Source organism: Melozone crissalis, unplaced genomic scaffold (genome assembly GCF_028551555.1).
Source record: "Melozone crissalis strain CALT ecotype California unplaced genomic scaffold, PUWL_Pcris_2 ptg000062l_1, whole genome shotgun sequence".
Classification (NCBI taxonomy): Eukaryota; Metazoa; Chordata; class Aves; order Passeriformes; family Passerellidae; genus Melozone; species Melozone crissalis.
Genome location: NW_026535840.1, coordinates 2,469,472 through 2,489,594, shown reverse-complemented (window position 1 = coordinate 2,489,594; position 20,123 = coordinate 2,469,472). Strand labels below are relative to the sequence as shown.

Here is a 20,123-nt window from a genome sequence, read left to right as displayed (position 1 = left end):
AAATTAGACAATCACAGTAATTTGGGCAGATAAAACACACCATTAGGTAATCCTAATCTACTAACTGGGTCTGGCATGACTACCTTGGGATGCTGCCTATGCAAAAATTCATGAATTCCAGTTCAGTTTATGAAATGGCTGCATCACAGGATATCTCTGTAAACACAGAATGTCCTTATCCTCTTCAGATAAGAGGACAGAATGGAGAGTACAACCACCACTTTAAGGGCCTTGCTGTGAAGAATACACTGCTTTTTACTGTCCAGCAAAGACAGCAATAAAGGGCTGAATCCTGTGTAAACACAAGGCTCTTCCAGGACCTACCAAGCAAAGCCTCCATAATGGAAGATCACAGTTACCTGGGTATTTAATGCTAGATGAATCTCAGGGGCATTAAAAAAATAAAATTGCCCATGGTCTCACAGACATACTGTATGAATGGAACACATGGTGGAACGTTCCCAGTTCCCCAACCTTTCTAAGGGATGGCACAAAGAACACTTTTAGGGAACAGCAAACTTTTCCCAGCAGCACGTGCTGAATAACCACAGCCTCTCACCATGCTCTGAAGCTCCTCCCAGATGAGCCACCTCACAATCAATAAAACTTTGCTTAACTTCATTTCCCCAAGGCTCAATAAGACGATACATTTGCCTTAGGAGATCTAATAGAAAAGGAACAGCACTGATCAGAGTCCAGCTAAGATTGTTTCAGCCTCTATCTTTCTTAATTCCTCCTCCTATAACAAATGCATTAGGTCAACTTTTGATTTTCAGCCAAGGAGCTCACTTCCCCCAGAGCAGAAAAGGAAGATTAGGATGATGGATCATCTCTTTGTCATGAGTCAATGTCTAGCAGAAGAGTTAATTGTAACAGTGGATTGATAGATGTTTAAGGAAATTGTCAGATTGCCATGGTTGCCAGAGCAATTATCATGAGCAAGTGCACTGCACCTTCTGATTTCCCACTGGGAGTTTGGTGTTAGTCAAAAATGGGCGAAAATCATATCTCAGCTGAGCTAACCAATGGCTAATAAAGCTGTCTGACAAAGCCATGACTCAGACTGTCTCTGGGACAAAATCAATAGCTCTTCCTCTGCATGTCATCCAAGAAAAAGGCAATGCCCTTCCACTCCACTTGGCACTGATAAGGACTCAGCTGAAGCATTTGAATTAAAGTTTCTCAGCTCAGCTAAAAAAAATTAAATTGTGAACTAAATGGAGACATTATGAAAAGAGAAAAGAAAAATAATTGCTAGAAATTTTAAAAATTTAGTACGTAAAGAAGCATTATACAACTCTACTTGGTCTCCTGAAGACAAGACAGAAAATACAACATTCCTTTTCTGCAAGACCTAAACCATAAAATTAGAAATCTATGCAGAGATAGTCTAGTCAAAAAATGATTTCTATCTTTTCCCATCTGTTGACATGATAAAATGGGAAGCACAGAAACTTTGTACAAAAAGTCAGCTTCCTTTCAGATAACTCCTATTCCCCAGGCATGGCACTTCAGAGTGTTCATCAGAAAAGAATTCCAAGTTTTCCAATAAAGGCACTATCCAGTACAGCAAAAGACACACTCCCACAGACTCATAATGCATTGATGAACTCCAGGAAGATATCTGACATCAAATAATTGGTAAGAACATCCATCCTTAGATTTAGCAAGTTTTAGTGCCAAACTTAAGAGAACTTAAAGCCATTAAATGGAAAGTGCAAGTCCCAGCACACAACTCCATGTTACCACCTTTCTTGCATTCAGACAGAAAAAAACCCCAAAAAAACTCAAAACAAAAAAAACCCCACCCCAAGTTAATCTAATTCCCACCTTTTTGCTACATACTGAAGTTCAGACAATGCTCAAGGCTAAATTTCCATCAGCAATCTTATGAAATAGATTTTCTTGGCACTTGCAGCTCTTTTAATAAAATACCTATATTCTACAAGCAAGACACTGTCTTAGTCACTACTCAGAAATAAAATCACCAGTAATCACTTAATGTCCAAAGTTCCTGGCAATTTCAAGTGAAGAATTTTTAAATTAATAGAAAAGTACAGAAAAATAATTACTTAGAACAAGGAAAACACCTATCCTTTCTTCTCTAATTGTATTAGCTAAACATTCTTCATCTGCCAAATCTAAGAAACAAAATGAAAATTTCTAATATTTTTTCTTGATGCTCCATCTGACAACTCTGTCATTCTGTCTCACACCAAGGGTGGCAGCAACTGATGCAGACAAGTGGGGACAAATGCTGCTGTTTGTAGGTGCTAGAGAAAATGAATTTATTATTCCCTTTGTGGCAGACTCTTTCAGCACTATTTAACCATTACCTCCCTCTGCAAGGGGAATTGTGATGCCAAGAAAGATCAAGCACATACATGAGAAGGCTCCTGAGCTAACATGCATGCCTCATGTTAATGGGACAGATTTTCCTGAGGGAATATGTCTACAAAATTTGACAGAGTGCTCCAGGAAACAGCAGGCTAACTTGGAAAAAAAGGTAAAATCTTAGAGTATCCAGTACACCATGGGACATAAGACAGAAATATGGTGCCTCTAACAGTGAGCTGAGGCTGCAAGCCCAAAGCCAGAAGACAACAGAAGAAAAAGGATGGGAGATGACTGAGGAGAGAAAAGAGGGAATAGCACAAAGGTACCCCCTAGGCAATGTTCTTCAGGATCTATCATGATCTGTGCAAGTCCCTCCAGATTATTTTTCAGGGAAAAGAGACACAATACTTCATGTTTTTAGAAACTTCAACCCGCAGTCTGAAACGCTGCCTTCACTTCTGTTCCCAGAAAATACTACCTGAAGTGTGTATTTCTTCCCAATTTTACCTTGGGGCAAACAAAGCATTGATTGAGTTGGCAGCTTCTCCTTAAGGTTCATTTTCATTCACATATGCATGAATGACTCTAAAATGTCAGTATCTAATCTCATGAATGCTAAAAAAAAAAGCACAAAAAAACCTCACAGAAAAACCCCATCAACAAAACAACCCAACCTACACAGTAAAACCAAACCCACCCAAAATTCTGTGCCACATCACCACCAAAACAGAAGTACAAAAATATGTCTTAAATAAGTATCTACTAATCACAGAGTTGGCAGCCAAAAATTATCAGTTTAACTAGCTGATAAAGGTTTCAGATTACAGAAAATTTCTCTCCCTGCATGAGTGAGAATCTTACAGTAATATTAATCCTTTCCAGAGTTTGATGTCTTTCTCTCATTTCTTTTAACATGACTACAATAAGGTTTGATTGAGATGCTAACTGCTTCTGCTTCATTCCTTGCCCTCCATTTCATGGGCACAAAATTCAGCCTGCAGACATGTTTCTGCATTGTCAGCTTCCCCATTGAGCATCCAGGACCTTGGGGAAATGAAGGAAGCACCAGCTTAGACTCCCAGCATGTTTCAGTGCCTCTCCTCCCCTGAAGCTTCACACAAGGCAGGCTCAGAGAGCTCTGCCAACAGGGAAGGTCCCTGCAGAAGCACCCAGGGCAGCCTGGGTCCAGTGAGGATCTGCACAGAGCACAGGCAGACACGAAGCATGAGAACACTGGGATAGGACAGAGATAAAGGGAAGCCAGGAAAAGTGAAGATGTATCAACATGTGCAGCTGGGCAGGGGTCACTGCTCCATGTCCAGACTTCAGCTGTCCCCTGGGCACTTTCCCCCAGAAACATGCAGGGTGACATGAGCCCATGGAGCTCGGCCCCAGCCCTCCCAAACACACCCTCCTTGGGTCAGCTGAAGAAATTACTGATTTTAGGGCAATCCACCTCGTCCTCCACACACACATGTAAAGGTCTGCAAGGACCTGGGCCTCAGGGGTGCCCATTTCTCTTCTCTGGCTACAATCATCCAAGAATCTTAGCTCAGCTTATATTTTAAACTTACAGGAGATGGTTCATACTTCCCCTCAACAATGTGCACGGGCAACACTGAATTTTTAATGTATTAATGTAACATGCTGCTGGCTCTGTAGGACCAGAAGGGAAAAAGAAGGAATTGGAAATGGACAGGAGAAGACAATGGAGAGTAAATAAAATAGAGCATTTGTCGCAGACATCTTTTCATTAAAATCCTTTCTTAGGATTTTTCCTGCTGAGGCTGAGAAGTTTCAGCAACAAATGTAAACAATGGTTATCTGCTGCTGTGGAATGCAACAGGTGGGTCCGTGATTGGTCTCAGGTGGATGTTTGGATTTACTGATCACTCACGGCAGAGCTGCTCTCACTCTCTGCTGGGACACAGATCTTTGTTATTCATTCTTTTCTATTCTTAGCTTAGATAGCTTCTGCGAACTTTTTCTTCTATTCCTTTTAGTATAGTTATAATGTAGTATATATATATAATAAATTAATAAATGAAACCTTCTGATCATAGAGTCAACATCTTCTTGTCTCTCTCATCCTCAAAACCCTTGTGACCATGGTCACAAGCATTCTTGTTTAATCCTTAGAAATCACTCTAACCACAAACTGTGTTTGCAATATGCCCTCCTGCTCCTTTTCAACTGCTACTAAATTCCAGAATGAACACAGTAAACTTCATTCAGACTAGTCATGTCTCAGCTATGAACCTAGGCAATTATAATGGTGATAACCTAGCTACTCATGATCTTAATAACAACTCTCTCCTAGAACAGCATTCTCTTCACCAAAATAGCTATAACCAAAACCAGTGAATTTCTTCCAAGAGAGTAATTTACCTTCTTAACAAATGCACCACCTTCAACTTCTTGAAGTACAATGGAACAAAGCCCTTCAACCTTCATTTGACCACATTAACCCTGATAACAGTGAGCAGAAAGCCACTGGGCCAACATGAGGCAGCAAACCTTCTTGTAGGAAAACTAGACAGGAAACCTTGTTCTGTCCCAGCTACAGCAGAGACTGACACTCCAACGTGCAGATATTTACATCACAATTCTCAGGCCACATGTGCCACCTGGTCTAGCTGATGCTTTCCCTGCCCAAGGCAGGGCTCTGGAACCAGATGGGTTTCAAGGTCCCTTCCAGCCCAGACCTCTGAACAATTCTACAATCTCCTAAATCTGCTCACAAATGTGGGGACTGACAAATAGTCCCCAGTTCCTCTTCCATAGCAAGGCCTACTTCAACTAAGCTGCTTTACACACACCGGCTTTGCTTAATTGCTCCAAAAAGTAGCTAATACTGTATTAGGAGTAAATATTTCATTTAAAGTGCTTCCAGACAGATTCAAGAAGCTCTGAGGTAATCAGCATACATCCTTCTCCTCTGACAATGCTTTTTAGGTATTTAAATTTTAGTGAATGCAGAATACTAGAAAAACATTGCCACATAACCTTAATTCTGCATTAACAGGTTAATTGTCTCTGGCTTTTCACTTCTGGGAGGCTGGTGAGTGAGCAGTAACAGTGAAAATGAAGCTGCTGAGGACTGGGGTGGGAGAGATGGGGAATCACTGCCAGGATAATGGAATTCTCCAGAAAAAAGAACTCAGAGAGGTTGTTCTTGGTCTGAATACAATGCAGACAAAGCTGTGAGCAGCAGGAAGGACTAGACCTGCACATCCCTTCCAACCACAATGGCTTTAGGATTCTGTGATAGAGAGGGAAGCACAGTAAGAACTGCCAGCCAAAGGGAGCAGGGGCACACCACACTCCCCAGATGACTGAACACGCCTCTCCCACATCAGCAAGGCTTTTACAGACTCTGAGACACAATTGTTCAGAACATTTGCCACTGACTGCCAGCCTTTACTCAGACTTTGCTTTCGAGCTTGTTATCTTAGACGTAATAATTACTTTTCATTCTTCATTTTAGCTACTGGATAATGGAGAATTATTTGCCTTACAAAATTCTGTCACATTTTCCCTTACTACATGCCAGCCAGCTCAAAAAATACACAGGAGAACCATTTTCTTTATACTCAGTCTGGGCCTGTTCCCTTCATTTCCACCACACAGCACAGCCAGAGCATTCATTATCCTCCTCAGAACATTCCCTCTCAAAAAATACAGCAGACAGTTTCCCTTTCTGTCACTTTTATAAACCTCAGGTAAAAATTCTGGGAGGCTTCTTTTTGCAGGAGATGAACTACAGAACAGGAGAGACTTTTCCTGGCAATTTGATCCTTTGTTTCTTCACTGCCATTAGTTTTGCAGCAGCCTGCTGGAAATGTCTGTGGGAGAATTCTGAACTACTGGACAGCATTCTCCTTCAGCATATAAGCAGGGGACTGTGTCCCACAAAAATGCTCCACAAGCCCTGGTTTGTCTTTTGTGCCTCACCTGCCTGCCCAGTTTCAATGCAGAGTTATTTAAAAACCCAATTAACTAAAGCAGATAGAAACTACAAAAAAGAAAAGGGAAAAGGAAAAGGAAAAGGGAAAGTGAAAAGGAAAGGGGAAAGTGAAAAGGAAAGGGGAAAGTGAAAAGGAAAGGGGAAAGTGAAAAGGAAAGGGGAAAGTGAAAAGGAAAGGGAAAAGTGAAGGGGAAAGGGGAAAGGGGAAAGGGGAAAGGGGAAAGGGGAAAGGGGAAAGGGGAAAGGGGAAAGGGGAAAGGGGAAAGGAAAAGGAAAGTTGTATTCTCAGTGCTACGAAAGTTGACATTCAATTTTCCATATCATTTGCTCTGCCAAAAGAGGAGAACAGAAATCTGCACTTTTATTGCCCTAGGTGAAATATGAGCTGGCCCTAAACAGGGCATAAATAAATTTGTTTTCTGCCCTTCTGTGACTGGGAAATGGAAAATTTATTTTGCTTTCTAAATTCTGCATTCAGAATCCAAATCTAGCTAAAATATTGCCTAACTTCATGAAAATATCTCTCAAAAACTCGGAAAGGCCTTGATAAATCAAAAATCTTTAGGTCTAAAATGGCAAAAGCAATGATCTCTGAGTAAAGGACTATCTGAAGGAATTACACTGAGACTTACCTCATTGGAAAGAAGTTGTCTTTGGAGCAGGGGAATAACTAGCCAGATTACAGGGAAATAGTTCATAGCACCTATTTTACAAATCAATGCATAGCTGATAACCTAGTTCATCATTTCACAGCACATACTACAGAATGAAGGGCTGGCAACCTTCCCAGTCTGGACCAAACAGCCTAAGAAGAAATTTGCAATTACCAGAGAATATTCAATGTCTGTCTTTGCATCAGCTGGAAGGTTTGGACAATTTGTTACCTTCAAAAGATTTCATTTCCTCAGGTGGGGAGAGGGGAGAATTAACAGACATGATAATATATAATCTACTTCCTTCTGCAAGATCAAGGGTGTAAAATCGGAGAGCTTTGTGTTACCTGCTTCACAGTGTGAGCAACAAAGCAGACTATTCTGTTAAATGGTGGCTATTTCATTGCTCTATAAAATATTGTTAAAAGATCCTAGCCATCTGCCACTCTTAGATAATTGCTCAGGTGAAAATTCTGACTTTACGACAATATTTTCTTGTTACAGCTTTGTACCTGCTATAGTAAACAGCTGATCAACAACTATAAATATTTTTTGATACAACAACCAGGGCACAGAGGAACAAGTGTTAACAGAGAGAAAACATTTCACTGACAAGAGACAATTGGAAACTCCCAAGTCCCCCTTACAAAAATGGTAACATCTAAGCTTTGACAAACTTATCAGTTTTCCTGGTGGATACTGCTCTGCACATCTGGTGAGAAGTCACCTCTCACTTGCAGAGAGAAGCTGCCTCTTCATTAGATCAACTTTCCCACTGAAGTCTAAGCTGGTCCATTTTTGCTCTTGGTGGAGGACAGGTGCTGCTGGTTTGTTTCCAATTTGTTTGGGTTTCAGAGCACCTAAGTCTGGGAGGTGTGTTGGAAGTTTATTACACAGCCATCCACCAAATTTCTGGGACCAAACCTGAGCTATCTGCTAAACTTAAAGGCAACAGAAGTCAGGGCATAAGTCACACTTGGTGCACCCCACATAGTCAATGAGCACTCTCTTTGATGTCACACTTGGTTTTTTCTCCCCCAGGTCCCAGCTTTGCAGCAAACAAGCACATGTCCTGTCCAGCTGCTGGAAGTTCCAAAGGTAGGCTGCCTTTGGGTTATCAAGAAATCCTCATTTGAATACTCCTGCTTGATAACAGGCTCACAAGAGGGGACTTAGCTCTTGCCCATCTTGTGCACATGTGCAAATCTGTTTGCTCATGTTTCAATTTGAAAGAACAGACAGACTGGACATGCTGCTTCCAGTAATAAAGCACACTCCAGTTTCAGAACTACAACACAGCTGGAACCCGCTCTCCCAGATAAGTATTTTGTGTCTTATTCTTGAAACAGAGTCCTGCATTCTGCACCACAGCAGCACTGTCACCTGGAACTCCTAACACCATTGACCAAAATCCTCCCTTACCATTTGGTTGTGCTTTTGTTCATACCAGTTCTTGGGAACACTTGTGGATGTTTCCAGTAGGCCTCATTACAAAAAGCAAGCAAATCAATTCCTGCAAAGCTGCGCAAAACCATTAAAAGCTACTGCCACAGCTGCAGCTGGAAAGCCATGAGCAAGCAGCCTGTTGGGAAATAAACACACAAAAATGAATCCAAATCTGCATCAAACCCATGCATCTTAGACCATGCTTCAAAGGCTGCCAAATCCCAACTCATCCAAACCCCGTACAAAGTGAATTCCAAATGCATCAGCCTTCAAAACTTTTGAGGAAGATACCAGTAGGCTGCAAAGCTCATGATGAGAAATGAATCTTGCAGCTAACAAAGTCTCAGCTCCAAATTACTGAAAGAACAGAGCAGGAATTCAATATGAAATTTTAGCTTCTGATTGAAAACATCAAGTCATCGAAATTCCAAGTCCAGTGTTGAACTGCACCACCCAGCTCCTAAGTCCTGCCCACTTGCTCAGTGAATTCATGCATCCCATTCACTCTTACCCGTCTCCAAAAGTTCACCACTAAAATGTTCCCATAACCTCACTAACAAGTGCAGAAAACCTTGATTTAGTAAATAATAAATTCGAATTGCAGGTTTTCATGGGACAAGAATGGTTCCCAAAATGAGCCTGTGACCCATGTTCAGATGCAGTGGCAGGACATGACAGACCTGACCAAGCAGCCCCTCAGAACACACCCACTGCCAAACAAGTGTAACACACTGTCATGTTTGCCCTTGAGCCTAGGCCAGGAGTGCTGCAAGAGCAATCTGCATTTCAATCATGTATCAGGACTGTAAGCTACTTCTGAGGCAAGGATATGGAATATGGATCTTGAAGGGAGGCTGGAGACAGTGCAAGATTTTCAATTAAAACAAAATGGCTACCATGACATCAACAAATCTCCAAGAAGAAGACATTCCTCTGGAAAAAAAACTTGAAAATTACTGTAACTATCCATTGTGCCATGCAGCACTTCAAGTTCTATTTATCTTAATAACAGAGTAAGGAAAATGGATGACTGTGGTGAGGTGGTTGGGAGGAATCAGGGCAATCAGAAAGCTGCATGCAGTATTTATGCTGGCAAACTGGTATTAACCACATTTTATACAAAAGACAACAGAGAGACATGAATACTGCATAATTAAGAGCCCAAGCAGCCCCCCAGAGTAGGAAGCTGTGCATCACAAACTGGAGGCACCAGTGCAGAGGGAGATAAGCACTGCAGCTGGTCACTGTACACTGCATTTCTAAAAGGCTTTCAACTGCTATTCCCAGAGACCTTTGAGATGGCACAGGATAAATGACAGATTTACTGGTGTTACTTCTCACAAAAGACAAAAGAAGGGGCAGAAACAAGCAGACAGTCTTCCCAACTCTGTAAGGCAGCATTTCCACAGGGATTGGCTCTGAAATAGTGTAATTCAGCGCTTTCAAAAGCAATATAAAAGGAGAGTCCTGAAGTAATGAAGGAGGGAATTTTTCTTGTCTTTTCTCATTGCAGGCAGTCAAAGCTGACAACAAAGAACTGAAGATGGTATCACAGCACCAAGTGATCAGTGAATTAAGCAAACCAGTTCAATGTCAATGAACTCAAATGTGTAGTGAAAAAAAACCCTAAGCCTATACAAAATACTGCCCTATAAATTAGTTACTACAGTTGAGCCTAGAAATTTCTGAGGTTAATGAAGAAAACTCTAGAAGCATGCTAGCTCAACAGTAATTAAAGGCAAATAATGCTGTGATTTCCCAAAGAATACCTGATAGTAAAGATGGATCTAAGATGCTGCAAATAGTTCTTGTCCTTACTTGCATTTAAAAATACCCATTTTAGTAAGCAGCACAACTAAACCTCCTACTCCTCCACAAGATACATCCCTACATTGTTGAAATGACAGCATTATAATGTTATGGAAGAAAAGGAGTTTAAAAGAAAGAGCAGGGAGAAGCAGAGGATATTCCCAGCAAAGGCAAAGCATTATGATGGCTTTGGCAGAATTTCCAGGTGGGTCATTGAGGGCTAAGAGCTGCACCAGCAAAAACAAACTTGGCATACTCAGTGACGTGCAGATCCAGCTCTTAGTATTGATAAAAAAGGGAAAAATCCAAGGCCATTTTCTTACAAGAAGGTGAGAACAGTGAAGAGGGAGCTTGACCATTTTAAGTTTAGCAAATTCATCTTTATCCTGAAGCACATTACAGTCAGGCTGAACAAATCTGATATAGAAGTTATTGAACCCCCCAGTTTCATTTACCTTCCTATTGGAACTGTGATTAAGGGCATACATCTCTACTCAGATTCTTATGTTTATTCTCCTACAAAAAGCAAAGCATGGTGTTTTGCTAGTGCAGCACCAGAAGGCCAGGATGACAACACTGAATTTCATCTAAGTCTCTGAATAGCATCTTGTTGGTTTGGGTTTTTTCCCCATGATCTCCATAGTTATGCTAAGGGCAAATCTGTAATTGGCAATTTTTGTGAGGAATTCATCTGTAAACATGCTACATGGACTGGAAAAGTGGTAATAAACTAAACCAGAACTTTAAACCATTGATGGAAAACAAATTATATCAAGAGAGATAAGCAAGACAGAAATCTGAATCATTCCCTTCCTCCTTGCCCAAGTATTTACAGTGTATTTTGCAGTTTGAGTGACTTCAGCTGTCCAGATTGCCATCTTAGTGACTACAACTGCCCAAAGTGATGTGAAACAGAGCTGGTCAACATCCAAAACTTAAAGCTATTCATACTTCCATGCTGAGACCTGGCCTTTCCACACACAGAAGTGCTACTCATCAAGTGGTGTTTTTTTTAACATAATAAAATGTGCAGCAATGTCACAAATTTAAAAGGGCGATCTTGGCTCTACAAACAAGCCCTACTAGGGAGCCCCTTAGATGCCTCCATCTCAGAGTCCAGACCAAGAGCATTTCAGTAGCCACAAAGATGAAAATTACTGCATTATTACATTGTCTAATCTGATAAACCCTGATTACACCCAACACTTTGTATTTGCCTTGAGCAGAACTGTGTATTTTGACAAACACAAGTGACCAGTAAAGCACATAAAGCTGTGCCTGCAGAAGTGCAAACTGCAGTAACCTCAGCCCCCCATCTCCCATAATGCAGGCTTGGTGTAGCTGTTCAGCATGATGGGCACTAACATGCATTCCTGAATCACTGAATAAAGCCACAACACAATAAAGTGCATCAAAAGAAAAAAAAAAAAAGGCAGAGATGTCATACACTGTTTGCAAGAGGCTACCCTAAATTAGCAGACCAAGCATTAAAGTTTTACAGCCTTACCCACACGTACTGGCATCTTGCAGAAGGCTTTTTCAGCTGCTTTTAATGAGAAAAGGAGGAAGGAAGGATGCTAGAAGTTTTAGAATATAAACTTCAGAGGAAAGAAGTGAAAAGATTTTGGGGTGGGAGAGGAAGGAAATGAGACCTTTTCAATGGAAATGCACACTACTAAAGAATCGAGCAAATTTAGGAATAAAACCAAAAATCACTTGTAAAATGGTTTCTAAACTTCAACACTGGATACAACCTTTCAGAATTTTTAACCTGAACTTCAGCAGTTGGCTTGAAATAAATTTCTAAGCATATCTTAAACTTCCAATGGAGTAAGAGAAGAATGAGTAGGGATGGACAGGCTTTTCCAGAGTAACTACCACTTCAGTTTGGAAACAGTTTGCTGATGTGTGACCATCAGTGGGAACCATCACAGATCCTAAAAGCAGCAGAACCACTGGGCAGCAGACACAAAGAACAGAGGAGAATATGTTAACCACCTCTGCTGCTCTGCACCTTCCTCCCACAAACCATGAGAAACTAAGTAAAATTAGGCTATTTTTAGCTTGAAGTTTGCTGGTTTTGTTGCTAACAAGAAAAGGGGGGTTTTATACTAAAACCCCAGAGCTTTCTCCTCCCTTCAACTGGAACAAAAAGATATTAACACCCCCTTCATATCTTGGCCTGCTTCCATCCTGCCTGCCTGCCTCCTATGGCAACTATAAATTATTCTTTCAGATTACCTGAGGTTCTGGGGGAAAAAAAAAAACCCCAGCACTGGGTAGACTTTGACAGAATCATGGATAAATGAGTATGATGCCATTAACAGGACAGGCAGCATCAAGAAAGTTATTTCTAAAGAATACCTTTGTACAGAATGTGACACTGAATAATGAAGAACAGCTCAACAGCAGAGTAACTACCAGAGGGCAGAGATAAGGAAGGCTGTGTGATATTCAGAGAACATTATAAAACCTGCAAGAGTACTTCCATGTAATTGCATTTAGGGATGTGAAAAGGCAGAGGAACTAAATAGACATGAGGAGTTTTTTTTAAATGACTGATGCAAAGTAATTTCGAAGAAATAGAGGAAAGGTCTGCCTCTATTGCACAAAATTGGATAATGCTATAGACCTGCTACATATTTGACAAAACCCAGCTACCAACAGGAAATACATCAGACTGGAAAACCAAGGGGAGAATTAATAACATTTTCTGTCAGTCTAATCTCAGGAAGTGTTTTCTGCATTTATGACAGACTGACTGCATAATCCAGAACAAGCAGTCACACTCTCCCAAAATGAGCTTCTCTGGCCACTGAGTACCAAAGAAAAACAAGGGAGACTAAGCTTAGGAAATGTATTCAGCTGGAGATGGAGCAAGAAATGCTCATCAGACTTGGTAAAAAAAATTAAATCACCTACTTAACAACTACTTTTCTTAAAAAGTTATGATTCCTAACAAACACCGGCTTGATACTAATGCAGAGACGATGATATGAAAAGCCTGCAACTGTCTAATTCAAGGCCTCTTAAGGATAAAGTGTGGTAAGACTGACAAGAGCTCAGTGCTATCAATGGTACCTGAGCCCAGGAGAACACGAGTGAAGAACTGTTCAGCCTCCACTCAGTGTTTTAGCCATCAATCACAAACAGACATTAACATAAAGCCTACAAAGAACACCAACAATATACACAGGAATACAGCTGAGACACAAAAGTCCATCTCATGTAGCTCTTCCAAAGAATGCAACAAAAACCAAAAATAACCCTTAAAGCCTGGACAGGCTGGAGAAGAACATTACTGAACAGAAACTGACTTCTGTGCAATCCAGCCAAGAATTAGTACAAACAAACCAAGAGGTTTCTGTCAGGATCTTTTCTAAAAGTGCTCAACTGGTTTAGTACTACACAGAAATAATGAAGCACTGGGTCAGTGCTTCCTTCTCTAGCCCCATTCTCCATCCTGAAAAAAAAAATTTATGGAAATACACTTACATGAATCTACTCTCAATTGGTGTGATTCAGAAGAACTTCATTCTTCTCTCAGTGATGCAAGCAGGAGAAGGGATTTGCCAAGCAGACGTTTTTCACATTTTATTGCAGTAGATTAATACTAGTTGTGTTGCATTGCTTAAGATTTGTTGTACAATAACAGCTAAGACCAAATTCAAACCAAGATTTGGACCACATATAACTGAAGAATTCTCGAACTGAATTTCTGCAGGAAATTGGAAGTTTGCCCTGCTCTGCACAAGATGCTTTAGCAGACAATCTTCAGCGCTCTCTTCTAATCCTTGTTAGTCTTTAACTCTGCTTCTCTATTCTGCTATTTCGTACATGCTACCCCACATGGTGACAAATTCCCCCTGAGCCACTCCTTCCTAATCAACCACTGCAGTAGAAACTGCAGCAGCAGCAGCTCGGGCTGCAGATGTGGGACTGTAAATGTTGGGGAAAGAAGTGAAGCTGGGCATTTGCTCCCTCTCTGTGATGGTAAATTCAAAACCAGCCCTGTGGATAAAATACATAAGGTAGGTTCTTTCTCCTGATTATTTTTGCTGGTGTTTAACTGAGAAATCTTCACTGAAATCAAACAAAAGCAGTCAAAAATATGGTCTCTTAGGCGATGTGGATGGCCATAAGACTGTTTGCACCCACAAAAAGGATTTTCTCCAACAGCTTTACTCTGACATCCAGTCTTTTGCTGCTTTCCTTGAATTAAAGGTTCCTGATGGCAAAGGTTTACATTAAAAGGCAACTTTTGGTCTAACATGGTGGCATCATACTGTTTCCCACCATGCTTGGAAAAAATAACTTTTAGGTTCCAAGGGAAAGACTACAAGACTGCAAAAAATATCTAGCTTGCATGATTTCAGACTTTTCAAGAATTCCCTGCACACTTCACATTTGGAGTGCAATCTTCTCTACTCCATTTGGTGGGAGAAATGTGGAAGATTCCCCAGGATCTGCTCTGAAAGCCTGCCCATCACCCCAGAACAAGAATACCACAGGAAAGTGAACTATGGCTCTTGTCCTTCTTGTCAGGAGTCACTAATTGGTCCCAATTCTTCAGAAAGGAAAAAACAAAAATCACAAGTCCTGAGAATTTATTATATATAAACACACTTCAGATCTTACCTATATGGTCCTTGCAAAAGTTAATTCTGGGACTAAAAGATCCAAGCCTTTTCTTACCATTTTTCTAACACATGACAAAATTGAAATACTTAATAATTGCAATTAGCCTGTCATGGCAATTACACACCATCATCAGGAGCAGAAAACATACACACAAAGGAAGGAAATACTGACATTTCAGATTTTCTACCTACACCCACTAGGTTTACTAAGGCAGTTTTGAAGAAAAGAGTATTAAAATAACACAGAAGAACCAACATTAGGAAATGAGCCTCAAAGTCTGTTTCAGGCTAATTGTATGAGAGAGAAGACACTAAGAGTCAGCTTACAAGAGCAGAGGGTTGAGGATAAAACTTCAGATTTACTACCATGAATGCAATTACAAGCAGAACAAAACCAGTTTCCTGGAAATTCATGCATCAAATGCAACAGCACATTTTAATTTATGAATCTGTAACTTCACCTCATCATGATAAATGGATGACAGTAATTTTTTAACTTAATGTCAGTGGGTTGTAAAGATTAACACCCACATTCTTCCTTGCATAAATTAACTATCCAAAACTGATAGGCTGAGACTGATTCTCTGTTCCTACAAGGTGTAACAAATCTATGAACAACAGTATCATAATTTATAGTGTTCCATAATTACAATGACTTTTTTTTTTGCACAAGTCATTAACTCTTGCTTTCCTTTAGAAGGAACAGACCTCCACTACAACTCTTTGCAATCAGACCTCTTTTTCACTTGTAAAGACCTGATTTCATCTTTTTTGTTCTGTAGTGCTGTTTTCCTTTGGTTATAGTACCATACAACTGGCAACAACAAAACACAACTGAAAAAAAAATCCAATTTGAAGAAGATGCATGAATCTGAAAAGACCAATACACAGAAAAAGAAGAGCAGCATTTTGTTTATTATTAGATGTCATTTCTAAGAACATTAAAAAAACAACAACAAAACAAAAAACCAAAACAAAACAAACAAAACAACAACAAAGAAAAAACAACCAACCTTCCAAATGCTCACAATTCTCCTTCCCTTAGTGCCAGTGGGACAGGCAGGATTACCAGAAATAACTGACCTCTCAATCAGTCTGAGAAGAAATTTAAGATGAACTTTAAAGTAGGCAATTCTCTTGTGTGATGCAGAGCTCTGAATCACCAGCACCACCAGGGAAGGTGTGTACTGTATTTCCTAAAAAGTGTCTGTAACTCTGGATGCAATTCTGACTCCAGGATTCATTCTTTCCCCCCCACCTGCAAACTCAGCAGCTCCAACTCTCATGAGTGAGGAGCTGGCATGCCAGCTCAGCACAGAACCTGTTCTGAAAGCAATCTGCTATTTAAAGAGGCATTTCTTGCCCAGAAAGCCCAAGTTGGCATGAGATGTACAATGCTAACTCCTGTAGAAAAACCAGGGCTGTTAAATACCAGGTCTGGAATTCCCTTGTCTCTAACACAATGCACAATCCTCAAAGCACATTGCCTTCCCCAATTACTGAGTCATTTCCAAGAAAGGGCAGATACCATCTCCTTCCACTTCTGACCTTTCTGTTTAGACAGAGCAGTGTGTGAATGTTTTAATCCCCCAGAACACAGCAATGGTGCTGATACCCTGAGGAGTAAACCAAGTGTGGCTTGCACTGCTCCTTACAGTTACTCCTAATAATTACTGCTCTGTACATGAACTAGTAAAAAAAACCTTCCCAAAGCAAACAGGTGACATTGCCATTGAGAAACATCTTCTCAACAGAGCCCTTAAGAACAAGCATGACACTTGAAGTTTAAACAAATTAAATTAACATGGGCCAAAGGGCTCTACCAAAGCTTACAGAAGATGTTCTGCACACAATTTAATGGAAATACAGCAATGTTTACCTTTCTTGGACTTCATGGCATGTAGGCCTACACATCAGTGCTACCTGAATTAGTTTCTGCTTTTACTTACTGTGAAATAGTCAATCACTTAAATGTGTGCAACCAAAGAATGTAAATACACCAAAAAGCCAGGAGTCTTCTCTGAAATGAGCAGCTGCCCAATGACAGATTTTTCTTCTACACAACTATTATTGGGATGCTTAATTTTATTCTTCAAGTCCAAGAAATTTTAGAAAAAAAAACCAAACTGAAATGTGCTATTTTAATGAATCATAACTGTATAGATAAAAATAATCATTTAGCTCAATAAATCTGACAGAAGACTTTAACCTACTATGAAATCTCCCGAGTTTTAAAGAGATTCATGTATTTAATTCATTAGAAATTGACTTGTTTCATCTCTTTATTAACAGCTTTAGCAATACCTGCATAAATTTCATGAAATCTGAAGAACAGGCAAGGTTTGCACTATAAGCAAGAGGCAGGTTCATAAAGCACTTCCATCAAAGGCTAAATTACACAGGCAGAAAATAATTCTCAGCTTCTGCTACTCTGTATGAAGATGCTGAGATACACACAGGAGAGTAACCATGAATAACTAAGCCACACTATTTGCAGTAAAATCTTCTACACTCAGACCCAAGTCCATGTCAGGTACACAAGGATTTCTAAACTATGCATATGAAGGTGTATTTTAGCAGGATCAGCACCAAAAACAGGCACTGAGCAAAGGAAATGCTTTTGTTTTCCTCACTGAGGAAAGTGAGCCAGTGAGGGCAGAACCTTACTTCAGAGCTGGGATCTTTAAACACAAAAAGTGAAACAACTGCTTTCACTCTTCTTTTTAAATGATGAAGACACTCACTGCTTCAGTAAATACAGTTTACTACCCAAGGCCTGTTCATTGAAGAGATCTGTAAAAGTCTATTTTGTGTGACAGATATCTGTGACTCTGAAAATTCCAGAAATTCTACTGTGCATTGCACAGGAACTGGAACACAGGGTCTCTCAAGAACCTCTTTAAGGTACATGCACAGAAATGTGGAATTCCTTTTCTTGAGACTTCTCACAGCTGCAGAGAGGACCTGGAACTGCAGAGGTAAATGGAGCTGTGGGGATGGAGAAATGCACACCCACTGGGAGGGGACATTTGAAACAACAGCAATGGTTTCAAAAATCACTATAAAATCTCATCTTTTGCTGGTTTCCTATTGAAAAGTGATGAAAAATGTTCAAAGCATATAGAAGAACAATTGGATTCTGAAAATGATCATACCTGACACAGCAAGGAAATCATCAATACTTGTTATATCATCCACAGCCTCAGTAAGAACACGGATGTGACTCTCCCACGTACTCCTGTACATCTCCATGTTGTTTTTCACAACTTGACTTTTTGGTCTGGCAGCAAGAGCTAAAGCAGCATTAATGACCTGTACCAAAAACAGACAAAACCAATGAAATAATTATTTCTTCAGAAATTAAATCTTATGTTTTATTTAACATAGCAAAGCAGCATTCCTTTTCTCCAAACAGAAGTTTGCTCAGCTTTTGGATCTCTTCTCAAGCAGAAGTATCAGTCAGATGCTGCTTAGACCAACTTCCATTTCAGCTTCATAAATTAGGAAGCTGATCGAAGAGGACAGAAAAATCCCAACATTTTGCTTTTAGTTGGAAAATCACACTCTTTCACTTTGCTGTATATCAAATACAAGGAGGTTTTCACTCACACACTTATCAGAACAGCAACATCATTTCAGTTCTGAGTTTAACATCAAGAGCTTGCTATGGAGCGTCTCCACTGAGAGAGAGAATACCAGCCTCTGCCTTATAAAAGTGGGAGGGTTTTCCAGAACAACAGCTGTGTCTTTCAGGATCAGAGGTACAGGACACAACACATACTACAGCTAGATAAAAGCAACAGTCTGGTTGTGCTTAGTCAGTTCAGACTAAAACCAGAAATTATATCCACATGAGGAGAGATTTCATCTCTTTCAGAAAAAACTAACTGAAGATGCAAACACTGGATCCCAAAGTGATTTTTTCTACAGATACTTCTGCAGTCAATTAGCTAGAGAGGCTTTTTCCTAATATGGACATTTACTGATGTAATACACATCAACATTTTTAAATTAAACTAACACATATGCTGGGTAGAAGCTCAACATTCACCTTGCATTTCCCTTTTTTCCTTCTGAATACTGCTTATTTATAAAGGGGGGAATGATTTTAAGACAACCAAACGTCACGCAGAACATGGGGAGAATAAAAACAACACACCCTTGTTGCTGAGCATGGCAGAGAATTAAAAAGCACGGGAAGAGCAACACGAAAAGAAGAAAAAAACTCCAACATCCCAAATGAAATATATTACAAGTTATCTTTCCCTTCCTGGAAAAGGAGGAAACTGTTCAAGTTGCACAGTTGCACTGCCCTTGAAAACTTCATAAAAAGACTTTTCAAGATACTGTAATAGACTAGAATATGCTGGTGCAGTAACAATGAGAATTCTGCCTGCCCCATTTTGTTCAGCTGGGTTCCTGACTTGGTAACAAACATTTGTTACAAACAGGAAAAGAGCAGAAGCTCTGATACTGCCAGGAGCAAAAGGCATCAAGGCTGGAATCAAACAGGCAGCACCTATGTGCTGGGAGACACATTTACAAAAGTGGGGATGCAAGTTGTAATTAATAATTCTGCTGGTTTTGCATTAATTGACATTTGGTGAGGCAGGAAGATGCCACCCACGGAAACAATTTTTCTGAGAGGAGCTGCTGAGAGCTTCCTCCATGCCTAAAACCACCAATCAGTGACTGGTTTTGAAGACAGACGCATTGTTAAACCACTAGAAAGCTGAACACACCCCTGTGAACACACATGTTAGAAATGAACTTCAGGAAAAGCTGTCTGTCCTCTGGTGCCTGTAAAGAACAGTTCTTCCCTGCTGAGGCTGGGAGGCCTGCAGCAGAGACTACAGCACTTCAAGCTTGGAAGGACAGAACCAGGCTATGAGAAACCCCCCTCTGGGGTCAGGGTGAGAAAAGCCTCCCTCCCCTGAGCCTCTGCAACCACACATTAATGGTTTAAGGTTCATTGGCTCCCCTAGTTGATGTCACGGCTGTTCAACCCCCTTTTCCATATTAGCATTCCCCCTAGAATGTTCTCTCCTTTTCTGATCCCCTTTGGCTCTCATTTGCCACATTGCTCCACCCCTGTTGCCTTACTGGTTTCCCTGGTTTACTGCTCCTCCCTGCACCAATTTCCCTGTTTCCACTGGCCCTTGTCCCTCAGATCCACCCCTTCTTCCCTTTATTTTACCCTGCGCCCGTTTTTGTCTTTGTCCCTGTACCCTCTTAGAATAAGCACCCTTTGGATCTCCCGACAAAGACCCA

At 40.5% G+C, this 20,123-nt stretch overlaps 1 protein-coding gene across 4 annotated transcripts in view; it reads right to left on the bottom strand.

Moving 5' to 3' along the window:
- CTNNA3 (catenin alpha 3) overlaps positions 1 to 20,123 on the bottom strand; it is a 411,267-nt gene that overhangs the window by 101,294 nt on the left and 289,850 nt on the right. For all 4 annotated transcript variants that reach the window (XM_054288363.1, XM_054288359.1, XM_054288361.1 and 1 more), the window contains one exon: positions 18,008 to 18,164. In XM_054288363.1, the coding sequence (XP_054144338.1) occupies positions 18,008 to 18,164 (157 nt within the window). The remainder of the gene's footprint in view (positions 1 to 18,007; positions 18,165 to 20,123) is intronic.